This window comes from Hippoglossus stenolepis, chromosome 22, assembly GCF_022539355.2.
Source record: "Hippoglossus stenolepis isolate QCI-W04-F060 chromosome 22, HSTE1.2, whole genome shotgun sequence".
Lineage (NCBI taxonomy): Eukaryota > Metazoa > Chordata > Actinopteri > Pleuronectiformes > Pleuronectidae > Hippoglossus > Hippoglossus stenolepis.
Window position 1 is genome coordinate 2,675,081 of NC_061504.1, and position 25,712 is coordinate 2,700,792.

General features: G+C 42.8%; 1 protein-coding gene across 1 annotated transcript in view; it reads left to right on the top strand.

Moving 5' to 3' along the window:
• Nucleotides 1-22,006, top strand: part of tmem178b (transmembrane protein 178B) — a 116,061-nt gene extending 94,055 nt beyond the window's left edge. Inside the window, exons 4-5 of the mRNA XM_035146845.2 lie at nt 11,008-11,145; nt 15,580-22,006. Of these exons, the coding sequence (XP_035002736.1) occupies nt 11,008-11,145; nt 15,580-15,830 (389 nt within the window). The 3' untranslated portion in view covers nt 15,831-22,006. The remainder of the gene's footprint in view (nt 1-11,007; nt 11,146-15,579) is intronic.
• Nucleotides 22,007-25,712: the final 3,706 nt, after the last annotated feature.

Consider the following 25,712-nt stretch of genomic DNA (forward strand, 5'->3'; position numbering starts at 1 on the left):
TGGAACAAATCTGTGGTACAATTAACGGCAGCCGCGAGGCGACGGGATGGAGATAGAGCATTTTTGTAGAAAACACAAAGTAACGTCCTTTTAGAGCACGAGGGAGTCACCGATTGTTCCTCACTTGTCACTGTTAGCAGAGACTTTAGTGTAGTTTCATTCCCCTTCACTGCTCAACAAGAACTTAATGATAATTCCTGACTTAAGGTTTCAGCTTCTTCGCTTTCTGTGTGTGTGTGTGCGTGTGTGTGTGTGTGTGTGTGTGTGTGTGTGTGTGTGAAAGGCACTCAAGTTTCAGTTTAAAACAAAGTGTGGTGATGTGTTTTTGCCTGTAAGCAGAGCAGCTATTTCAGTACAGAGCTCAGGCACCGCAAATCTGCGTTGTGATTCGGGTCCGGTAAGGAACTGGTCGTGTAGGAACTGGTGCCTGATTGGCACTGGATTTTGGCAACCCAACCCTGGCGTAAGAGATAGAACAGGTCATCAATTAACTACGGTATCAGAGGTTCGATCTCCAGCTCTTTCAGTCCGCTTTGCAGAAATGTCCTCGGGCAAGATGGGACATGTGGATGTGTAATTTAAAACAAAGTGCTGCTTGGAGGCGGCGTGTGAATGAGACTTGTAGTGTAAAGCTCTTGGAGTGGTTTTCTATATATATATATAGTGTGTGTGAAAAAAGGTGCTTTCTCCATCTTTGCCACTAGGCCCTGTCTCCCTATATTAAAACATTTGGTCATTTGATTATTATTTGAATGTTGATTATCGATTAGATTATGTAGATAATCTGGTTTTGAGTTGTGTGTTGTATTATTTTACAGCAAGTATGTGTTGACAGTTTATTTTGTTATGTCTGTGATGGTGCTCGGGGTCCGATCAGCAGGTCGATCAGGGAGAGTGACAACTGGTGTGTAGGATCAGGTCTCTGAGAGAGGAGGGGCTGGGCAGACTCAAGGTGACAGAGAATGGGTGAAGTTCACTGCATTAGATTACACTTTAGTCAACCTTTTGCATTTATCTGCTGTATTTTTGCAGGTAGGTTAAATTGTGAATTCAGCAGTAACACAGAGTCCAAACTTGGTCTTGTCTTCAGTGTGGTTTCTCTTTGTCTTTCTGTTTACCTCTCCTTATACTTATCAGCACAGGTGGTAGGTTCCAGGCAGGTGAGGCTATAAAGCTAAATGCCAGTCAGAAGTGAAGGGGGGGAGAGGAGTTGGCAGCTTGCTGTGAGGCTGCAGATTTGTTCTAGTTTTGTGCTCTTTTTCTTTCTCTAGTATGATTTAGGTTTTTTTTTTTGCATCTCCCAGGGATATTTTTGTCTTTCTGAACTAGGGGTATGAACATGGTCTCAGCATGAATGTGCAGATGTTAGCATTTTCCGACTGCGCCGCAGTTTAGTCCTTAAAGAGTGTGAGATACGATTGCTCAGTACATATCTGGAGGTGCTCTGGGACACATGTGGCCACTTTATTTTGCTCTGTGGAGGAAAATCTGTCCTGGGCCACATTGAAGGACCACCTATTCAGTTTATGTCCTCGGAACCAATCGTGATACGGGATCACTAGAGACACATTCTAATGCCATGACGTTCTCAGAGCTGTCAACTTATGGTCAGATCACCCAGGACAGATGTTATTACCAGGTGTGAACAGGGTGGTGGACGCGAAACACCTGCAAACTAAGTGGCTTTGAGCAGAAGTCATGTTTTGAATGTGAGCCTAACAAGCAGCACATCTCAAATACCACCCAGTTGATGCTGAGCCCAAATACACTGCTTGGGTAATGTCCTCCATAAAGTCAGTTCAAGCCCACACCGCCACTGAGACAACCCAGCAGGTGGCGTGTCCACTCAAGGCAGCAATCGAAATGCATCAAACTGATTATACTGAATGTCAACCTCCCTCCGAGGTGTGCAGGGGCAATTAGGCTCCGTTTTGACGCTTAAGGTTTTCCACTCTGAAGGGAGCTTTTCGCGAAGGCTTGTTTTTCTCTCAGTTAGCCGGCTCACATCGCCAGGCGCCTGCAGGGAGCAGCCGCTTCGTAAACAGTGCTGCAGGGTCTCTAATTGAAGATGCCTGGACACTAAATGCTCCCCTGGTTTCTCCTCACAGCTTAATGCAGCTCTGCTCACAATCTGGCTGTAACTGAAACGAGACTATTATTTCTAATTTTATGTTTTCGGGTCTCCGTATTCTTAGTTTTACAAATATATTGTATCCAAAAAGCAAATAAAATCTGTAAAGTGAGAAAATGATCATACTATTAAAAAAGAAATTCACAAGTGACTGTATTTTCACATTAGCAGTGAGCTAATTCAGTTGCCAGCCAGAAAAGTTAATGATGCTCACTGCTCTCCTTCCCCAGCATTTCCCCGGATAGTAGCACAACACACAGTGTAACCCAGGGTCTATCCGTCACTCACGCTTCTCAAAACTTAGCAGAGGAGGTGAGGTGTAGTTGAATGCAGGGGCATGCATGCCGTCTGACAGCTCCCAGCTCCGGCCGACACACAGGCCTTGTGCCCTGTCTGAATTCTGACGGCTGGGATGTATCCCACCCAGGACGGAGACGTCCGGACGACAGCCGCGGGCGTGCATCAAACTGTGCATCAACAGAATGTCTCAGCGAGATATCTGCATCAAACGTGACCAGGCCCAGTCACCCGCAAACGGGAGCTCGACTCAGTGCAGATGCAGCAGACCGGCCATTGTGTCCGAGTCAGCTGTCAGGCGACACGCTGTGGGAACTGAGTCTGAATTCACCAGCCAGACTGAGCATCCATCTTTCCATTCATGTACTGTTAGTGATGCAGCCGCCGCAGTGGTGGTGCATTGGACGGATAATACTCAATATACAGAAATGGGAGTAGAATTGTACTGTTTGGAGTAAAAAGGCTTTTTCTCCTTTAAACATGGTGATTATCATTTCATGCATTCATTATCTGAGTAGTGTTCATTTTGTTGATGGAGATGAGATGATGACGAAACGGCACAGACATCATTCAACACAAACCGTGACTATATCACAATTATGCAACATGGAACTAAAATGCATGATACAAAATTTCCACAAGTATTTGTATATGATGAAAGAGAAGAAAAAAATTAAATATTTGGCCATACTGCACAAGTCTCTTCTTGCACGCTCCAATCCTGTTTCCAGAGATTCTGCACAACTGCGAACAGACTATGGACTGACGGCTGTAGGACATTGGACAAATTCCAGCTGGGGGGACAAACAGGTTGACATTTGGAGCAGTGGAGCAGAAATGAGAGGGCACCTCAGTCGGATTATCAGGCAACAGCTCGTCATATCTCCTCGAGTTCCAAGTGTCTCACCCCTCCGATCCCCTCCCCTCAATTTGGTCTTCCTTTCACCCAAAGGTCCTTGTGGCTAAGAACTTTGGCTCGGTGTCAGATCTGGACGGGGGGCCTGGACCGTGGTGCTGGCAATTTTGGGCTTCATGCCTGTAGCACGAGGCACAAGGACAGCACATTTGAAATTGTTAGATGTAGTGGAGGAGTGTTTTTTTTTTTCTTTTTTCCCCAGGCCTCTGCAGTAGAGTTTCCATCTGTCTGAGCAGCACTGTAGCTTCAGAGCCAGAAGTGTGTTGTGGTGAGGACAATGAGGACACCTCGGGACGGACCTCAAAGGGAACTCAGCACATTTAGCTGCTGCCAGCAGAATTCAGGTGGTCACGGAGCAAAGAAAGGAAAAATGAAAAAAGTCTGCACCGGCAGAGAGAGGGGCCACTCACAGGTCACACACAGACCGCTCGCCAAGTGGAACAGGCCAGTCATGGTCCAGAGGCAAGGAGCCGACTCCGATTATGAGCTGGAGGAACTACAGGAATTTCCTCCTTAAAGGGATGGTTCACCGAAAAATGAAAGTTCACTCATTATCTCCTCACCACTATGACGATGGAGGGGTGGGTGAAGGGTTTGAGACAGTTTCAGGGGTAAACAACTCTGCAGCTAAATCCAATAACACGAATTAACTTGGGACCAGGTCTTCAAACGTAGAAAAACGACAGAGAAAAAACATGGAAATGCCTCCATACTGCTGCTGTGGTGTCGTCCAAGTGTCCATACATTCAAAATGCGGCTCCAGAGGAGGATATCAGAGGACTTTGAGGCTAAAAAACGTTTCGAGTTCAGTTTGAGTTTATTGTTCTGAGATGTAATGTGTTATGTTGTTCTTATGAACTCTTGAACTGCTACAGAGTCTGTCTTTTCACCCCCTGGCCTTGGCTGAAGGCAGGATAGGGTTGTACGTGTGTTTCAGCACATGATGAAGAGGGGTGGCAACGCCGTGGAATCACGGGGCATCTTCCGCCAGGGGCCAATTCTTCAATAGTACACCCAGAGGGGGGTCTACTCCATATTTGTTCTTGGCAACGCTTTAACTTGTGGAGTCCCACAATGACCTGCAGGGCCCAGGCTCATACTGGGAGCTGATCTGAGCTGACAGAACGACTGTCGGGGTGCAGAGCGAGGGGGCAAATCTCCCTCAAAGTAGGGCAGCGACTAACCCTGACCTACATCAGTGTTGGCTATAGCCTTTAGCCTTCTCTTATTAAATCATGGAAGCAATAGTTTTTTTTTTATCTTAATCCTTAACTCTCATTCAACCTCTGCGTAAAAGTAAAGGTTGAATGAAAGAATAAAAAACAATGTGAAAACTTCAACCTCTGGGAAGTGTGAATGTGCTCAGTGAATCTCAAGCTGTCTGCTTGGTAGATCATCACTTATGTGCAGAGATGAGGTTTTGGTTTGAGGTGTAGGGTAAGAGGAGAGGGGGGTCACCAAAAGTATGAGCATGAATACTCAATTGTGTTTAAAAGTCCCCGAATTAACATTGTGTTTAAATAATAATAATAACACTAATGACAGCTTGTTTTAGCTTCAGGACCTTTTAGATTCAAATCCATCACCCACACACCTCACTGAGCTAAAGGTAGACTGCTCCAGCATCATTATGAAACTGGAGGCATGTCAGACGTGTTTTTCAGTGATCTATTTCTTCGCCTTTACGTTGCTATGACTCATACGCCTCGATCTCCTTCCATTGCACTGAACACTAGACATGGATTTAGTGAAACAGGTGAAACCCCTCTAGTGTTTCCAAGTGGTGTTACAGTTGGTGCCACTGTCTCACCGACACCAAAGCAAGAAGCAACCATGAAAACGCTCAAGTTCAACCCCAGATCTCAGTGTTATGATGAAGGCAGAGTCAGTGTATGATTAAGAAGGAAGGTTCTGTTATTTGCTCATCCAGTTAATTACATCTATATATCCATTTATGCAATAGTCTCACCAATGTAGATGATTTGAATTTGGATGATTTAAATAACAAACAAAAACAAACATTTTGTTTCATAGTTCAAACCGTGAAATACTAAGATAGCCGTTAAGTTGGACCTTGGATTGCAGTAAATGTCCCCACGTAACCTTCTGTTTTACATCCACACCTTCCCTTTCCACTGTAATTTGAATGTCAAACAGTTACTTCCCCCCCCCATCATTTCTCCACTAATGTTCAGGCAGAGAGGACGACAGATGTCTGTCCTTTTCATGCTCGCAGCAGGTAGTCTGTGTTCAACACGTCACACTCCTCTCGCTTCATTTCCCCAGATGTCAACTGTGATTCCTGTTTTATTGATCATTGTCGTAACAAAGACCGCCAGAGACCTGTGAAACTGCATAACAGGTATTCTTGCTGTTGGAGTCGTACAAAACAACGCACCCTTTTGGTTTTGTTTCTGGATAGTGGGAGGAAGGCGAATATTTGTATCGTCTATGAAAAAAGGCCTCACTTCAAAAACTGTTATCTTGGTTGACATCTTTTCCACTTCATCTATGGCCCGGTACACACCTGGCATTAACTTGTGGTTTTTGTGATCCGATCACGAGTACCACACACTCAGATTGGATATAGATCTGATCACACCAGACCACATTCGGAGGTGGTCTAGGCTACATGTTTCCACATTCTTTTAGCAGTGTGAACACAACTGCCACATATGAAGGACAACCTACTCCTACGTCCTCCGACCCGCCACAGTTTCACTATGAACTGATCCTATATTTACTCTTATCTGTGCTCATACGCTGATTTGTTTCTGGCCATCACCAAATCATCATCAACAATGACGACGACGTCATGGCCGACACTTTTTCTTAAAACGGTAAAATATTTATACACTGCAGCTGCACAAGATTTTAATGCCAGGTGTGAACACATGTACTTAGCGCTGGCCACTTGTGATAAGATCTCTCGGACAGATACCAGGTGTGTACGGGGCCTATGTTGATCAATCTGCAGCCATAGGCGATGTTGGTGATATGCAGGCTGTCCGTGTTGTCCGTGTTGTGCATGTTGAGCTGCTAGCCATTGTCAAATTTGGCACAAGGGCATAAAACACATGCAGTACTATAAACTACTGGAAATACCAATATCCATATCCATGACAATTTTCTCCATAGCTACCTAGTTAGCCTCCTAGTTAACGCTGCAAGATTTTTTAACCAGACTTTCCACTCACTAACAGATTTTGTAACTCGTCCACAAAATCCCTTGATCCGAACCACATTGCATTTAACTTCACAGTCACTCAGAGTTCTCATGTCCCACAGCGCAGATATGATACATGGTGTGAGTGCAGACAGAGCACTGAAGTTATACTTGCACCTCATTACCTTTGACGTTAAAGCAGCTCCACTTAACGTTTATATATTATCAATCGATAAAATGTGCAAAGTAAAAGGGGTCACTCAGTGAACCGACATAATACGTCCGTGTTGTGCGTGCTGCTTGTTCTAACAGGCCGCAAAAGCTCAGGAAATTAAATAACGCAGCTTTATATATATATATATATATATATTATAGTATGGGCCTTCTGCAGGCGAACTGCAGACCGTTTAAATCTTCATCCCTCAAAATATGAGACTTTACCGTTTAAAAGCTTTTTATTTACGAGAAACTCAATAATCTACGCTCTCTCTAATCGTGATATATGATGGAACTCATTCAATAGGCTTTTAAATGTTTAAGAAAATGTTTTACGACTTAAAAGCTTCCTGCTCAGTTCATAAACTATCATCACAAGACATCTATATGTGCTACTCCGGACTTTGTGTGTTTTCCATGTTATACAATTTTGCAATTTAACTGTCGCTATCGAGCATTTAGCAATTTCATTTGGAAGGGGTCGAAATGTTTCCTTACACCGCTTCCTGTTCTGTCCCGCTGGTTGTTATGGCATTTCTTGATTGGTTAGAGGAAAATTTCACGCGCTGGGGCCAATAACAATTGACGGCCATTACAGTGGCGGCGGCGTGTGAACGTGTTTACAGATGAAGGAACTACACGAGCGTTGGTTTGGCGTTTGTTGCTCTTCATTTCTGCTCCCGGGCCAAATGTTTTGACCTTTCTCGCTCCGCCGCATGGTGTCCTCCACCCGGGCCTTGTGCCAGCCCCCGAGCCCCCTCCCCTCCACCTCCTGGCAGAGTCATCTCACCCATGACATTCTAATCTACTCGAGGAAGAGGGGGCTTCGCTTGGAGCTCTTCATCTTCCTCCCCAGTCCTCCTCGTATTTCAGCCGCTCTCCGCAGCTAATCACTGTCACTGTCATTACTCTCCTGCCGAGCACACTGCCGTCCTTGTGGCGGAGCCTGACCTTATCCACACTCCCGGGTTTCTTCTCTCCGCTCGCCGCCACAGCGCCACCGGCTCCGCACAATGGACCACATTTACAAAGCTGCGCTGTATAAAAGATTTAGAGATGCACTCGAGATCACCTCATAAAATCATCTCGAGTGCTCTTCGTGAAGCTCATACTTCATTCCTTTTAATTATGATCTGGCTGTCGCTCAGGTGGTAGAACAGGTTGTCCACTAATTACAGGGTTGGAGGTTCAATGCCCGGCTCCTCCTGTCCACGTACCAAGGTGTCCTTGGATACCGTAGCCATCGGTGAGCTGGTTGCTCTGATTGGACAGTATGGATGCAAAGGCTCATGGGACTTAGTTAGTCCTAGTTAAATTAAGCTGTTTAAGTTCTTATTTCAGTAATATTGTGCTAATGATCTGACCTGGTCATTGTGGTTTTTATGTTAATGTAATCAAGATGGTTTAAGTTAATTTTTACGTTTACTGATTATGCTCCCACCACATGTCTGGTGTCTTTGATAGGGTCCAGTCCCTCTTTATGTGACAGTGCTAATGTAGCTGCCTGCTGTGTTACGGTGTATTGGACACAGGTTGTGAGACAAATCAAATTATTTGTCTCAATTCCAACCCAAGCACTTAGCATGGCAGCTCCACGGGCACTGATGCGAGTGAATGAGAGGCAGAAACTGCAAAGTGCTCTGTAAACCGATTAGGTAAAAAAGGTGCCACATTCAGTAACTGCAGTCTGTGTTTTTATTAGAAGGAATTCATTAAAAGACGATTCACTGAGCAAACATCATGGTCCACACAAAGTCACAAACTTGTAATCTGCATTTCATTTAGCACTATTCTGGATGTGTCTGTTCTCATGTTCTTAATGATAATATCAGCCTCATCCTCTGGTAATCATCAGTGGAATTGAATGTATTCAACAAGTAAAGTAACTATATATAATTATAAAGTTCATAAGCAGTCGCTTCAGAAAGTCTTCAGACTCCTTCACTTTGATTTAAATTTTTTATAATTTCTATTCTACCAGCCATCTACAACCCAAAATCCACAATATAAACGTTATTAGTAATTTATGTAAATGTATTAAAACGCATACACTGTGAAATCTAAGTATGATGACCATTTGCTGTGTAACTATTGAGAAGTGTCTAGATCTTAACTGGAAACTGAATTGACATAATTAAGAGAGGTACATGCCTGTGTAAATAATTTCCCACAGTTCATACTGCTATGTGAGTAGCCGTGCAAAGGGGTCTTGGTCAGGAGCCTTGTGATTGACCAACAATCCAACGCTCACTCCGACAGAACTTCAGGAGTCCTCTGCAGAGATGTTAAACCTGAGGATCATCTCAGCAGAAACACAGAACTGGAACTGACCCAGCAAAGGCCCAGATTTAAATCCTGTATTCCATCTGTGGAGAGACTGAAGATGACAGTTCCCAATCCAATCTGAGGGAGCTTGAGAGGATCAGGATAAACTCCCAAATCTGAAGCTGGATTTACTGCTAATACAGCTTCTACAGAGGTTGGAATACATTTGTAAATGAGAGGTTTTAGTTTATTATTTCAGTAAATTTCCAAAAAACTGTTGGAGTCAAAATGACAATTCACTTTTCCAAAATAAATCTTCAATAAAAGTTAGTGAAAAGTAAAGTGGTCTGAATACTTTCTGAAGCCAATATATGTATATAAGCATTAAAGTAGCGGCTAAAATATTAAAATCATTCACTTCCATATGAATGTAATTGAATATTGTTGTGGGCAGCCAACCAACACACTATTTACAGTAAGTGAGATCACTGTGCTTTTCTATTCTATCAATGACTCAAAGCACTTTACAATATACGTCTCATCCAAACATTCATATATACTGATGGCATAGAATCAGTTGGGGAATCAGTGTCTTGCTCAAGGACACTGGTCTCTGAAGGAGTTCTGATTTCTAGACTCGCGCTTCTCCTGCGCTTCAGCCTCCGACAAGACGTCCACCCAGAAGGTGATGCTCCTGCTAGTTAAAAGTTCAAAGGTTCAGTGTGTAGGACTAATATCTCTCACCTCGCCTTTCCCTTCCAAGCATAGTAGAACCTACAGAGGCCTTCAGGTGATGTAAATATGTGAAAGGCCCTCTCTAGAACCAGTGTTTGGTTTGTCCGTTCTGAGCTACCATAGAAGCATGGCAGTTCTGTGGAAAAGGACCCACTTCTGATGTAGATATAAATGGTTTATTTTAAGGGGCAGAGAATGATCCTTAGTTGCAGGTGATCACGCACAAATGAAAACATCATCTTTGATATCCGAGTACCAAGCCATGCAGGACTACAGCATTTCAGACGTAATTTGTGGCCACTTGATATAACATGGATCCAGTGTAATGTTCAGGTCTGGAATGCTTTAATACGGCATAACCTGCTCGTGATGTACATATGAATCAAGTACAGAGAACATAGCTGGAGAGGTTTCCTATCTCGCAATGTTATAGAAAGAGAAAATAAAAATCAGCGCCAAAAGTGATGGCTTCTTCCTTGGGTCAGGCCACACCCCCCCCCCCCACACACACAATTTCATGATAATCAGTAGTTTCTGTAAAAACTGCCTTTCTGTAACAACTCCATGACACCAAGAGTAAATCGATTACAACATTAGCTTCCATAGACTTCAGACATGCACTTCAAAATTAGCCGTTTCTGATTCCACTGAACTTGGCTGTCTTCGGGGGGTCAGGTCTCGGATCTTCATCACATTAGCGATGGGAGTGTTTTCTCAATGCTCATCTGAAGAAAACACTTGTAAAGACTTAGAAACTCTTAATGCAGCTTTAAAGTGTGTATGTTAAATCATAACGCCGCACTTACACACACAACGTAATGCGTTCTAAGGTGGAGGCAGAATCAGGTCGGCACCGTCTGCCGTGTCGCGTTAGAGTAAACATTTTGACATCAGGTGTTTAATTTGTGAGAAAGTCTGCGGCTTAAATTTGACTCACTGTTGCTGTGACATCATTTGAGACTTAAACGTGTCGTCGACAGACAGGCTTTTCCTCACTTGCAGGGACAACCCGGTTTTGATATGTTAAACCACCATGTCAAAATGGATCATCTGCACAGCTTTCATTAGAACTTGACCAGTGTGTCTGGTAGTGTCAGTACTGGTCTCCTGAGGGTGTTGGGTTCTCCTCCTCCTCCTCCCACGGATATCTATCACATTTATTTATCTCTTCTGACAGAATGAACATGTGTGTGTCATGTTCTCTCTCCTCAAAACGTCCTGTTCAGGTCTGTGTTAAAGTGTTATACTTATTGTGTTCCTCTCCCATGTTGTCTCCCCCAGACCTGCGGCGGATGACGGCAGGTTTCATGGGCATGGCGGTGGCCATCATCCTGTTCGGTTGGGTCGTTGGCGTGCTCGGCTGCTGCTGGGACCGAGGCCTCATGCAGTACGTGGCTGGTCTCCTCTTCCTCATGGGAGGTGAGTCACGTGTGCATGCACACTCACACAACACACACTCATATACAGTCATGTCTCCATGGCTTCAGAGGACATTGGTACCCTGGAGATTAGGTCTAACTTTAGAGTAAGTTTAACCGTTCCCATAAGGACGATAAGTCCCTGTGATGTGTGTAAAGAGATTTAGGTCCTCACAACAGGAGTAATATCTTTATAGACTATGCCCAAATCTGAACCACACACGTTTTACTACATTCATGTTATTGATGTAATGCATTTCTTAGCCCTTAACGCTAACCTTGCTCCTCTCGATTAAATGCCTAACCACAACTTAAACCTAACTTGAGCTTTAACCCTAAAACCCAGTCTTCACCTTCAAACTGCCACGTATTCTTCAATGGTTTCCACTCTTTGTAGCCACTATGTGCCCTTTGGATATTACCCAATCAGGCAAAGATAGGTTTTTATATAGTAATGTCATTTTACAATAACATCATCATGACATCATCTATACCACATGATGACCGGTGTTTGGTTAATCTAAATGCTGTCAATTGTGTCCCTAATCTTAATGGTTGCAAAAGTTAATGTATATGCATTTTGTTAACTATAGACATTATGATTTTCTGACTTCATTGTGACTTTTCCAAGACGTCAGTTATCATATGACATATGATGGGGATGATTTTCTGATTAATATAAGCTTCAGACGTGACTCCTCATTATTTACAGGAGATATCCTGGACATGTTTTTCAGACCGTCATTTTGTTGGCCTTAACCTTTGACCATCTAACTGATCAGCTCCAAAATACAATCATCTCAAGTAATACACCCACCAAGATTGATGAAAATCTGTCAATGGGTTGTTGAGTTATGTTGTACACACACACACACACACACAAACCTAGAGAGAGAGAGAGAGAGAGAATGAGACAGAGAGAGAGACACTTCCAAACAGGCAAATATATTTTAGGACTATAATAAACTAACGATCAACAAAATCATTCCCGTTTTGGTTTTGGTCTCTGTACAAACTCAATGAAGCAAACCTTACAAGAGTTAGGGAGTTGTGCACAGTCACTACTTGTGTCCCACTTCCAGACAACATACTAATTCTTCCATTTTAGGTTTATTTCTTGTGGGCAATTTGAATGCACTTATTATCTGGTGATAGTGGAGGGATGACAGGGAATGAGAGCAGTAGAGATGCACCAAAGGCCCCTGGCTGGATTCCTCTTCTGTGATGTTACAGTTCATGTGCAGCGTCTTAACCTCTAAGCCTCGAGCTACATATTAATTCTATAATTCTAATAAGCTTTTCAGTATTTGCTGGAAAAGTGGCGAAATTAAATACAGTCAGTGGTGCAGACTAATAACAAGAGATTTTTGAGTTTGCTGGTGGAAACTTTTTCTCTCACACGGATTGAACAATGGAGATGGAGGAACTGGTCAGATGTGATACACATTTATATATATATATTATATGAATAATTACAAATACGGCTGAAGAAAAAATTTGCAATATTTATTTTAGTCAGAGTATGTTGATTTTTGTCATCAAAAATTGACTAACTACACTGTTAGTGTGTATTATACAACTGTGATATAGTCACTGCACCTGACTGTTGTTTACCAATAAATACATTAGTTACAGCATGTAAAAATTGTTATTACGTTTGTCTGTTTGTGTACAGAATAAACAAACAAGATACACTGTTGTTGACTGATCTTTTGAGGTGCTGAGTGGTGTGTTTTTTTATCAAGCCAGTTGTTTCCCTCCATTTCTCCGTCTTGGTGCCAACAAAACATCTCATCCTCAGACACACGACTCTATACCGCTTATTCTGTGAGGGTCAAGTGGGAGCTGGAGCCAATGCCAGCTGACATGAGGCCAGAGGCGGAGTACAGGTCGCAGAGATGGCATAGCAACCATTCACTTTCAGATTCACACCTACGGACGGATTAGAGTCTTAAATTAAACTAACTCCACTCTGCGTGTCTTTGGACTGTGGGAGGAAGCTGGAATGCCCAGAGCAAACCTACGCTGACACGGGGGGTAACACTAAACTCCAGCAAAGCCCCTGGATGAACTGGGGTTTGAACCTTCTTCAATTAGATTTGAGGGGTGTAACGATTCTGAAACTGAGAAATCACAGTATAAATGTCCACAATATCTTATTTTGATACAAGATGATGGAACTGCAAAACCCCAACTCGCTGCACGTGCAGTGTTGAGCTCTCCTTCTATTACTAATCTAACATAACCCATTTTTCATTACACATATCTTAAAACCATAAAACTTCCTAGAACATCACAGGATTGGAATTCTATTTAAAAACCCTGGCAAGATGTACATTCTGTTTAATATTACACCTATTTCATTGTTTCCCAGCTGTGTCGCATGAATATTGTGCCCAAAACGCGATCGAGTGATCATCCCTGCGATACAAGTTGGAGTAGTTTAATTAGCTCAAGATGGTTAATAAGACTGCGACTACAGAACCCCTGGACATATTCGAGTGCAAGTGGGAACATTACCATAAAAACAAACGAGGTCTGAAGATGAAAGTATATGAGCGTGTGTGTCTAGCCCATGCATCACCCAAGCAGACATACACAGACACACACACACACAACCCCCGTGTGTCCCACTTTACTGGCAGTGGACAACCGGTAGTGGCTTCACATATACACTGATGTGTCGTGTGCTGCACAGCCCTTGCTTGGCAGGAGGCTACTGCACACTCAATTATGATCAGCCTTGGATTAGTGCTGTGCCCTACAGTTGTATAATGAACAGGCAATTAAAAAGTCAATTATGGTTGCTTGGTAATAAAGGCACAAAAAAAACAGGCTGGGTCAGTCCGCAGCAGCCAAGTCACAGCAAAGCAGCCCACAGGGTCACGGAGCTCCTAAAATGAGGCCAGATTTAGTCTGCATCGCCAACTGCATCAACTACAATCAATCCAAAGTCAAAGACTTGTTCACAGATGAATTGGAGAGAATTGAAAAAATGGTTTGGTGGTTTGTCGTCTTGTGATCTCCTGGGTAAGTGCTTCTGTGGTTTCGTCAGATTGGGGCCATTTTTTTATAGAAATCCACTTTTACACAAAGATGGTTCAGGAAAAGATCCATCAGAGAAGAAGCAGGAAGGCAAACGCCTCCAATAAAATCGACAGCGGTTCAATGCAGACATAGTAGAGTGATGAAGTGGGTGGGATTATATAAGGCAACCGGGGCTCTGGAAGTAAACGTCCTTGACACTTCATGCAGAGACAGCATCAGGGGGTGGTCCATGGGAGAATTTCCAGCAGTGGATGGACTTTAAACATTGACGGTTGAATCATCTCTCAGACGAGCCAGAAAAATGCTGCAAATGTATTTTGTAACGGCGCAAACAGGATTATTTCTAGTAATCACACCTATTTCCACTCAGTGTGTGTCTGAAGGTGAGAAAATGGACAAGGTTTGAATTTCTCCCCGAGGCTCTTTTTTTACTCTGTCACTTTTCATGTGAAAAAATCGAAGAGAGTCATTATCATCAGTATGGCCACTTGCAACCGCTACAAACACATTTGCACTTTGGGCAACACTTCATGTGAATTAATGTCACATCACCAGTAGAACTATTATGATGATTTGTTTCAGGTCTACCATAAGAGTCCATGCCCACTGACCATTATGGTTGTACTAGGTCATAACAGACCATAACACAATGTAACCTGGATGTCTTTGTGGCCAATCAACAAGAAGAGCATGAAACTGGGGTGGGCTTCATCTCTCATTGAGTTTCCTCTCTCTTTCTGGCATATGTCCATCGGTTGGTTCATATGAAATAAAACAGCCGTCTCAATGCTTGGCAATTTTTAAAACGAGTGACGCTAGTTGATTTCAAGCATACCATGACCTTTTTGGGGTAAAGAAAATGTGGTGGTCTTGTTGATGGGGGAAAAGGTCAAAGCTTATTTAAAAACACAAGATGATGTGTGTCAATTTAAATATGTAACCAAAACCCCTGTCTTTGCCCAACAGTGACCAAGTGTTTTGCTCATATAAACCAATCACCCTGACAAATGATCTGCTATACAGGAATCTTATCCTGGATGGGATAGAATAGTGCCAGTGACCATAATCCAGCCAATTTTAATTCAGAAAGAATTGGAAAACAATAGTCGGGTATAAATATATTTTGTTCAAGGTGTACCCCGCCACTCGCCCAATGCCCCCCGCGACCCTCAAAGGATAAGCGGCATTTATAATAGATGAATTGATGGATGGATGGAAAGACATATTTGGTAGGAGACAGGGTTGGATATTGTCAGCATGTGACCTGTTAATACCTCATGTCAAGGTGGTCAAAGATTTGGATTTGGGGAATGGTTGCTCTTTTTACTCAGACAGAAGTTTGATGTACAGCGTTTCTCTCCTTCAACCTCTTTTTCTGTCATTGCAGGAACCTTCTGCATCATCTCCCTCTGTACCTGTGTTGCCGGCATCAACTTTGAGCTTTCCCGTTACCCACGGTATCTGTTCGGCCTGCCTGATGACATCGGCCATGGCTACGGATGGTCCATGTTCTGCGCTTGGGGAGGCCTCGGCCTGACCCTCATTGCCGGCTTCTTCTGCACCCTGGCTCCCTCCGTCCAGCCGATACCCAGATCTACCTGCCCCAAGTCCCGACAGGAGAACGGCACCGTCTGCTAAAGATGGCAGCCGTGAGAAAAGACCGACTCATCCCACAGATCAACAACAAAGAAACAGAAAAAACTATTCAACATGTTCATCCATCCACTCATCTCCAGTCTCTCCTGGTTCCAGATCTTTTTTTTTTTTTAAATGTGTGTGTGTGTTTAAAAATGGGTGTCTTGATGATCTGCTATCTTGAAAATACCAGAAAAAAACTGAAGAACTGACAAAATATTATCACATTTTTTGAAGTCGTGCTTGTTTTGTTGTTGTGCAGCAGACGATAAAATGGACCATGACCACGAAAGGGTTGCAAAGGAAATACGTGGAGACACTGAAAGACCTAATTCATGATAGTAAGTGGTTGTAGCTCGAGTGGCTCGAAACCTCAAAAGGTGATTGACAATGGCGTTGAACCTGTGAACTGCGTATAGCTCATGTTAACTGGTCTGTTGACTGGTCTGTTAACTGGTCTGTTGACTTGCGATTGAGGAGAACTGAAGGAATCAACAGTATTGGAGAGAAGCAGTCTGATCAATCCAAGATCTTGTGGAACGTTCTTCTTGGAGCCTCCTGTGGTATTAATCACAAAGGACTCGACCAGACATGAAACCATATAACTTGCTTAACTGGGATCACGTTAAGAGGCCATCTATTCATTTCCAGTATTCCAGCTTCTGAGGTCCCTCCAGTTACGTGGGACATGTGGGCAGCCGGGACCTCCAGGACCTCCAGGACCTTGACTGTTGTACATTGTTGTACAGAACATTCCAGAGAAGTAACAACCAGGAAATGTCATGTTGGACCATTTTCATTCTTGTGTAGGTGCATTCCATTCCGTCTGATGACCCCATACGCCATTTAGCATTTTATACATGTATTATCTTTTCTTCAAAGTGTATTTGCCTTTTTAATGAACCCTTCCTGTTTTGAGCGAACTGTCGACTGAGCGTACGTTCAGAGCAAATGTTGTGTTTTTTGATTTTCTCTTTTCCATTCTAGTCATAGAGGTACCGTAAATGTGTGCGCGTGAATGTGTGTATGTAATGGGAGGGGTTATTTCTAAGTCGCTATAGAAAAAAAAAATGTAAAAAAAGATCATAATGACATAGTGGAGCTCTGCCTTGGGGATGTATAAAGGCAGCAGCAGACAGGTGTAATAGGGAGATGCAGTATCCTGTTTGAACCCAACTGATTTTTCTAATTTGTCATGTTTTCAGGACATTCTCAGCAGACACGGGAAACAAAGAAAAATCGTTATAAGGAGGGCCAGCATGTTCAACTTTGTATTCTATTGCTCTGACTCTAACTAATTGCTTCTGATGAGAATCGGGGGAAGCTCCAGTCGTTCAGAGTACTTGGCGTTTTCTCTCGAATATCTTAAACCCTGTGCTTTGATACTGTTCTGTTAACATTACAAAGGTGTCTCACCTTACTCAGTCAAAAGACGTCTAGACTGGAGACGAAGAAACAAGCGTTCCCCTTGGCCTCAACCACCCATCAGTCAGAAATTAAAACATACACAAGCACTGCCTTGACCATTTCTATAAACATCAGGCATTATGAATGTAATGCGATAAATGGGTAAATCGACTGAGGACCAAATACAGCAGCTTGCTGTGCGGGGCCTTGGCAGAAGGCACAAATGGAGAATAGCTCCAGCGAAACATTACAAAATGCACACAATGAAAGGTCCTAAGATCACAGGCTTTGTAATTCTCCCATTAAAGCCATTTATTGAAAACCACAGTGTAGCCAATCTAAAAGCTAAAACCTGAACTGACTTCTGCTCAAGAAGGATTCCATTTAATACAACTTGGGTCTTATTTTTGTCTTCCAGTTACGATTGGCTGGAGTTTTTTTGTTCCGTTTTCTGCATCCTGGTTTAAAAAAATACCCGGGAGTATTCCAATACTAGGTTACAGAGGCTTAAAAAGATTCTGGTGTAGGTCATATTGTCTCAACCTTATTTTGGACCTACGTAACACATAAGTGTTGCTCTGCAAATACACTGGCAAAAACCCCTAGTTGTTGGAGTGGTGTCTATGCTGCTCGATGTGTACCTGTATGACAAATATGTAAACAATGGATCTGAAGATTGTGTTGCAGTTGGAGTTAAGAAACGTTGAACCACTGCAGAACAGAAAAGAAAGAAAGCGTTGGAGGAGGTGATTGGCTGAACTGATTTAGGCAGAGGGAGGGTGATTTGTGTGTTCCTGTCCGGCCGCTGAGAGACATTGATGAGACATGTCACCGAGTCGACCAATCACAGCTGGTCTGCATCCAATATGAGGCCACACTGTCTATCTAAAGCTCACGTTTGTCATGTAACAAATCTTCATCTTTCAGTTTTCACGTGGATAACCCAGAACAATGCTATGATAATCCCCCAGGACAGACAGTGTGTAAAGTGTGTACATTGAGTTTGATTTCTGAACCGGTGTATGAGCCAGGTCTAACTTTTAAACATTACCCAAAACGTATTGGATAACAAATATATATATTGAGTATAAGCCCTTATTATGAATGAAGCCATATCTATAGATATTTGATGTTCTTGTCAGATATCATCTTTGAGCCAACAGTGCTTGGACTGGGGCATGGTTTGGATAAACTGTATTAACGCCCTGTCCCATTTCACCCCCTTAGCCCAGCACCCCTTGGCCCCACCCCTTCGTTTTGCGCATTGGCCATGAAGGGGTAGTGTTGTCCCATTTCTCTATATTTTTTACACCTGTACATAGATATATCTTGGAGAGAGAAGCCTCTTACAATTTCATTGTACCTGAGTATGATGACAATAAAGACCTTGAATCTTGAATCTGAATCTTGAATGTAAGGGTAATGGTCATCCAGCCCTTCAAACACCCCTTAGTGTATTCATGACCCCCCCTTGAAATGAAGGGGTAGACGGAAATCCCTGAATGCTTTACGAACGGATTACTATAAGAAATATCCAGTTTTTTTTCCAGTAGCAAATTCATGTATCATTGAATTGCTGTGACAAGCCTTTCAGGAAAATCGGTATTCATGCCGTCAAAACGAACATGTAAACAGTTTGAGTGAGAGTAACGTGTAACATGCGTTACTCCTGTGTCCCGTAAAAGAATTTTGAATAAAACCTCCCCGCTCGTGTTATAACATTTTCAGTGCGAGGCAGAAGTTTCTATGTAAGGGTCTCATGTTACATTGAAATAACATGCTGACTGAATGGATCAATCTGTCCTGCAGTTGTCAGATGTGTCACTGTTATAATGTTGTTTGATAAGGGTTGTTAACATAATGACATTGATTGACATTGTTAGTCACTGTAATAACATTGGTTAGGGTTCCCAAGATTTTCTTACCCTCTCCTTTGTGGCTCCATCTGGAGGGGGACACTCCCATTTCATATCTGGGGTTAGGGCCAAGGGAGGGGAAATGGGACAGAGCCTAACTGTTGTATCCTTACCATCCTCTCTGATCATCTGACTGTTCATATTTCTTGAATTGTATTGGAGTTTTTTTTTTACCATGTCCAGTGTTACCATGTTCCCAGATCTCCTCATTAACTCAGTGAGCAGTGGCAAAAGTTACAAGAATAAGACCCAAGGTTGCAACAGACCTGAATTAACCTTCAATGACAGAAAGGACAGGATCTTTTGGCTTCTTCCATGCAGCCATGGGTCACAGTTACATCACATACCGTACATACAAACCAACGTCTCTCGAATGTGTTGGTTTGCCGTAGGACTGGCTCTATGCAAACAACGCAAAAAGATTTCAGAGGCAGGATAAAGGTAAACGTGGTGGGGCTGTAAATGTATTCAGTAATGTTAAAGACATAAAATAAAGTGGTTTTATCTCAGAATTGAGTTTACAGTGACAAGAGTCTGCTCTTTGTGGGGTCTAAAGGAAACTCTACAGGGTGAGGAGGAGAAAAGATTTGAGCAAAGTGTTTCAGGACACAGCGGTTAAGTTGATTTAACGCCTTTATCACAGCTTCTTTAGGTAGCGACTGCCCCTACAAAAGGGGTTCAATGAAAACCACTTACCCTTCTGTACCTGACACTTACAGCTAGAGACCAAGGTAACGAGGTATGACGGAGGGAGTGGATTTAAATATATAACGTAATTATAGTGCTATCTGGGGACATCAAATGTGGTGTTCTGGTGATCAGGATGTCAATTTTTCATTATAATGGGTTTAGCATGTTCTGTCACAGTCTGTTTTTATCATGGAGATGAATCTCTGCGCCTGGCGAGAGGCTTCTAGGGACACCAGAGCCTAACTGACAGATTATAAACTGTGTGGGTAGGTCAACACATGCCGTAATCTCATCACGTATATAATGATGATGAGGAAGTCATAGCAGTGTAATTGACCTTTTCCCTGAGATAATGAATATGAAATAATACAATTTAAAGTCATCATCTCTGATAATGGTCCTGAAAAAGACGAGCATCACAAAACCATCTCCAGAAAATCAAATAAGGTGTAATGGGCAAAAAACAAGATCATCAACCATGGCTGGTGTTGGAGCCCATAGATGTATCATGTGTACTAATGAATGAAAGCCACTGATCATCTTAACCATACAAGTCAACTGAGGCCAGGGTTTCTTTTTTCAAACATAGATGTTCCCTTGGACACAAGCTGATAATGCAATTGAGCATGAAATTACTTTAAATGTACTGGATTTAAAGAGCTGTTCTGTCCAAACCGTCCTCAGCAAAGAACTAAGTACACACATACACGCACACACACACAAATCAGTATAACAAGACCAGGACATAAAGAGGACGGGGGGGGGTGGGGTTATCAAGCTATTCATTAAAACATCATCTTTATGTAAGATGATGTCAAGTTCTGCATAGGCTCGGCTCAAACCTGCATCCTGGTGCTGCCAAATTTGTTGACCAAATATTATGACCCACGACATAAAGTTATGTACTAATATACAGATACTATATCAGCACTCTGGATGTCAAAGTGCTGGCTGTAGTTAATTATGATTACAAATCATCAAGCTTTGATTTCAGGATTTATTTTAACTGCCACATGGGGAATTTCAGGCAGGAAACATGTAGAGAGTCTGGTTTTAAATGGAACAATCGGATTGTGGAGTTGTTGATTTCATAGATGTTTGTGGATTCTGCTCTGTTTTTATTTGCTGGTTTCAGAATTGAAATTTACTGTTGGAGCAGCTGATTTAAAAAAAGCAAGCCATTTTGTAAAACTGAACTAACCTGCATTACTTTGATTAAGCAAATTGAAATGATGAATATATGTACATATATAGGCTATATAATGGAAAAATCGTGATGAAATGAGATTTCGTAATAACACATTTTATGAGTGGGGGTCCATAGGTCAGCTCTTCAGGCTAATGCGATGGATTGGTCTTCAGCTCTCCACATTGGTCATTGCATATGTATATGTGACAACTGACACACATGGATGCAGCCCATTGGCTCAGTCAGAGAGAGAGAGAAACGTCCAAATAAATTATTTTTGAATATAACTTCACCGGAACCCAACCCAAGTCTGCAGCTTTATCTAACAAAACCACCCCAAACAAGACTGGATACTTGGGTGAGACATGTTGAGTTTGGATAAGGTAACAGAGCGCTACTTCAACATCCGTTTGTTAACTGCTGTCGGCTACAATCACATATAGTCAAGGGGATTACTCCCAGCTTCATGAATCCTTTAGTCATGTCAACATGTCAGAGGTAAAAAACGTTTTTGAGTAAGTGTAAGGCAGTGATAAGTTTAAATACGTTCTTTTCACGCATCACACCAAATTCATTGTCACAACCACTAAAAGCTGAGTTGTCACACACCTAATAGCAGGGAAGTACACAGGCATGCTCTTAGAAAGTCAGATTACACCATGACTCATCAAACAGTTAGACTATGTTCTACCTATAACAGCCCATAATGCCCAGAACAGCTTTGTTTTCAGCTACCCGAAAACCTCATCATGTCTGAGCTAGTCCACGACAGGGAGGCCGAGGATGAAGAGGTTTCAATACAGAGATACTGCAACTTCCTTTGTGGACAGATATTGAATCCAAAACTGATCTATCAACCTTTTAACATCAGTAACATGTCTGTTGAGTAAACATAAAATAGGAGGGAAAAAAATGGAAATGTTCAACTGTGGAATGTAAAATCACATTAAAATAAATCTCATCGGTGTGTTTACTAATGCTGTGGGTTGTCGTGCGTGCTGGTGAATGGAATGTGCAACGTGAGAAAGAGAACAGAATAGTATTTTTAAGTAAATGGTCTGGAAATGATTAACTCGGGGGCGGCTGTGGCTCAAGGGCGAGAGCAGGTCATCCACTAACCAGAAAGACGGCTGTTCAATCCCAGTCGTTCCCATCACCGCTTGCTGAAGTGTCCTTGGGCAAGAAACTGGACCCCGCAATTTTACCCTTTTCATAGACAAAGTGCCGCTGTATGAATGTGAGAGTGAATGACAAAAAGCTGTACTGTAAAGTGCTTTGAGTGGCCATCAAGACATTAATAGTGCTACATAAATACAGACCATTTAACATTTGACTCTAAGCTACGAGTGGGTTTCGAGAGGCAAAACCAAGAGAAGACTTCACCACACAGCAACAAGATACGTTTCCCCTTCATCATTCCGGGGGCAGAGATGTGGATGTTTGCCTTCAGATGGCCCACTGGTGATACGAAATGAGATCCTCAAACCAAACAGGCACGACGAGCACAGGCCAACGACTGCTCCGGCTGGCCGATGTTATCTGCAGGTTTAAGCCAGCTGCTGATAAATCGGATTTTCTCATTTGTAACCGCTGATAAGAAATAGAAAAATTAAAGTAATAGAAAGTCAAAGAAAGGTGCTTGAACTGTTTTTATGACCAGTGTTGCTAATGCATAGTTCATCCACCGGAGAGGACTGTGACTGCACTGTGGGCAACCTTCAGTCAGCGAATCTGTCGTCATGGTAATGTGTTGATTTCCATATTACTTGAATGGTAATAAAAGGTGCCCCCCCCCCATCACTTCTCCTTTAATTGAACCTCTAGAAAAAATAAAATGGCAGGCCCTGACATGGGAGCCGTGTGTGTGTGCGTGTGATGTTTGCGTCAAGTGGACTCAACACCTCATGCATTTAGTTAGCCAAGAAGCTAGCTAATGCCATCGCTTGCTAGTGGAAACTAACGAGCTGTTAATCTATGGGGTTAGATGGCAGCTATGGGTCAGGGGTTAGAGCGGACGTCCTCTAAACCAGAAGGTCAGGGGTTTGATCCCAGTCTTCCCTCGTCCGCATGCCGAAGTGTCCTTGGGCAAGATACTGAACCCCAAATTGCCCCTTCTCAGACAGAAAGTGCTGCACATAGATGCACTGTATGTACATGGTTGAATGTAAAACTGGAAAGCTCTTTGAGTGGTCATCAGCACTAGGAAAGCTCTATATAAATACAGAGTGGTCACTTGCAGTATTGCAAAGAAAACATTCCTGATAGACCACCATTATTTAAGAGACATTTCCATTACTGACCGCACGTGAGTTTTATTATATACACAGTGTAAAGTCCCTGCTAAGCTGGTGCAGTATTTCCCATTAGACTGTGGTGTGGCCCACCATATTCTAATTTGTCCTGCCACAATTTCATAAAGAAGCAAAATAACTTTTTTACACCTCATGATGACATAAGATATCTCTGATTTAGTGTTTGGTTCCATTGCTGCATTGTATAGCTGTGTGCAGCACTTGCCGTGTGCTTTCTGGAGCTATCGTCCATAAAGTTATTAGCGTCCATGCAGACAGTCAGACCTCATAATTTCAGCTGCAGTTGTGAAATTACCCACAACTTCTTTAACTTTTCTCTAACTTCTCTAAATCAGTCTGTGTAGCTGTGGCATGACATCTGTGGGAAATGCTGGGGCGTTTCTTTTTGTTTGGTCTGCGGCCAAATGTGGTTTCTTGCCAGGAGTGGGTGGTGAAGATGGTCATTTATAGATTTAACATAAGAGGTTATAATATGCCCTCTGAGTATCCCTACCTCTTCAAGAAAGCTGTCTCATTATCGGATAGTACTTATCACTTTGAACACAAATATTGAATATTTTTCACATTTTTTGACAAATCCCATTGATCCTGTGATGAAGGGTTTGGCATTGCACACCTACACCATTTCCAGTCCCACAAGTGTCACAGTTTAGATTAAAAAGGATATAAACGTATTTAACAGAATCAGATCCACTCTCCTTTTATAGCAGATGGGTTTAAGTTATGCTACTGGCAGCTGTAGCCTCAAAACAGAGCTGAGGAGTGGACTACAGAGACATATTTGAAACATGGAGTCGTCTGACCAAGACCTAGACTGAACAGACTTACTGAGAGTTATGCATTACATAAATCAGCTATTAAATATTTGCAAAACATATCTCAAAACACACTTTCTCAGCACAATGGCAGTAATTGACTTTGCGTTTTCAAAAACTTTTTCGTGCCCCGGTGATTTGTGGAGATTTGTGATCATGATGCATTTATACAGTGGTGCTGCAGGAGCTTGTCTAGACTGATTTCAGGGGCCAGTCAGAAAACACCACAGGAAACTGAAATCTGGTGGGGGAAGAAATTAAATTGTTATTTTCATTTATTAGTTGTTATAGCTCGGTGCTGGATATCTGCTGATTCTATGTGGTTCAAGGTGGTGATGTGTGTGTATGTGTGTGTTGACAGTCCCTTGTGGTGGCCAATGGTGGTGCTCTGTATCAGGTCTGTCGGGATCTGTGTCGGGGGGTCTAAAGACCTGTTGATGGGGAGTGGAACTGGCTGGTGGGGGGTGGGTAGTGTGCCCAACCAGCATTGCAAGAGGTGTGCTGGCACCCAAAGAGACCTTTTGTGAAGTGGAGCTGGACTGTCGTCTTGTAGATATCCCAGACTGTTTTAACTGTATACTGGGATCCCAGCAGAAGATAAGGCAAGAAAGACTACACTGAGACATGGCTGCTTACAGTTAAATAACTTCTACACCAGGGACATTCTTAAACATCAAATTCAAGGACTACCCAGGCCCAGATTCCTTCAAATCCAAGGACCCAAAATGGCATTGAAGGAAAGATGCATGAAGAAAAACACAATTGTTTTGCAACAATAAACGATTATAAAAGAAGAAAAAAAACTTCTGGTGTTGTTGAAACTGTGCCCGACACTTGCTTTTTGCCCCTTCACTTGCTTTTCAGTTCACTCACTTTGACAATAGTCTTTTTCTCAATTTCAGTTATATGTTCTTATTTCTCTTAAAAAAAGAGTGATTGAAAGAAGAGTGGTACTATGCTCTCTGCTTCAAGTGCAAATCAGGCTGCTGCAGACACAGGGGGTCATCAATGTCCTCTGTCATTTTCTTCCCTCTAAGTTCATCTATGAGGTCTCTTTCTGTCTGTCCTGTAGGACATCCAACATTAACTCAGTCATCAAAAAGCCCCATGACTGTTTGTACCTTCTGCATTCAACCTATAGCTCAGGAGCTGCTGACTTGTATAATCATCCAGTGTTTTCTGTATGCGTCCATCGCTGTCTAGTTTTTGTCAAGCTATCATCGGCCAACAAACGGGACAAGAACAGAGAACAAGTGAAATCACTGCAGAGGTTAACCGATGGGGCCCCACGACAATACTCCTCTGTGACCTGGATGACCGCCTCTACAAAACGCCACGACCGTCAGGCAACTGTCCTCTGTCCCTTCCTGTTCCCCCCCTTGTTCACCTCCTGTTGCACATCAGGTAGGAGGGGAATGTGAACATCGGGGCCCTTTTACACACACCCAGGGACACACCCAGCTCCACTTTTCCCAGAAACTCAGATATTTCAAAGTCTGCATCCAGATGCTGCAGGTATTTCTGGGACCGGGGTGTGAATGTTGAGAGGATAAAAA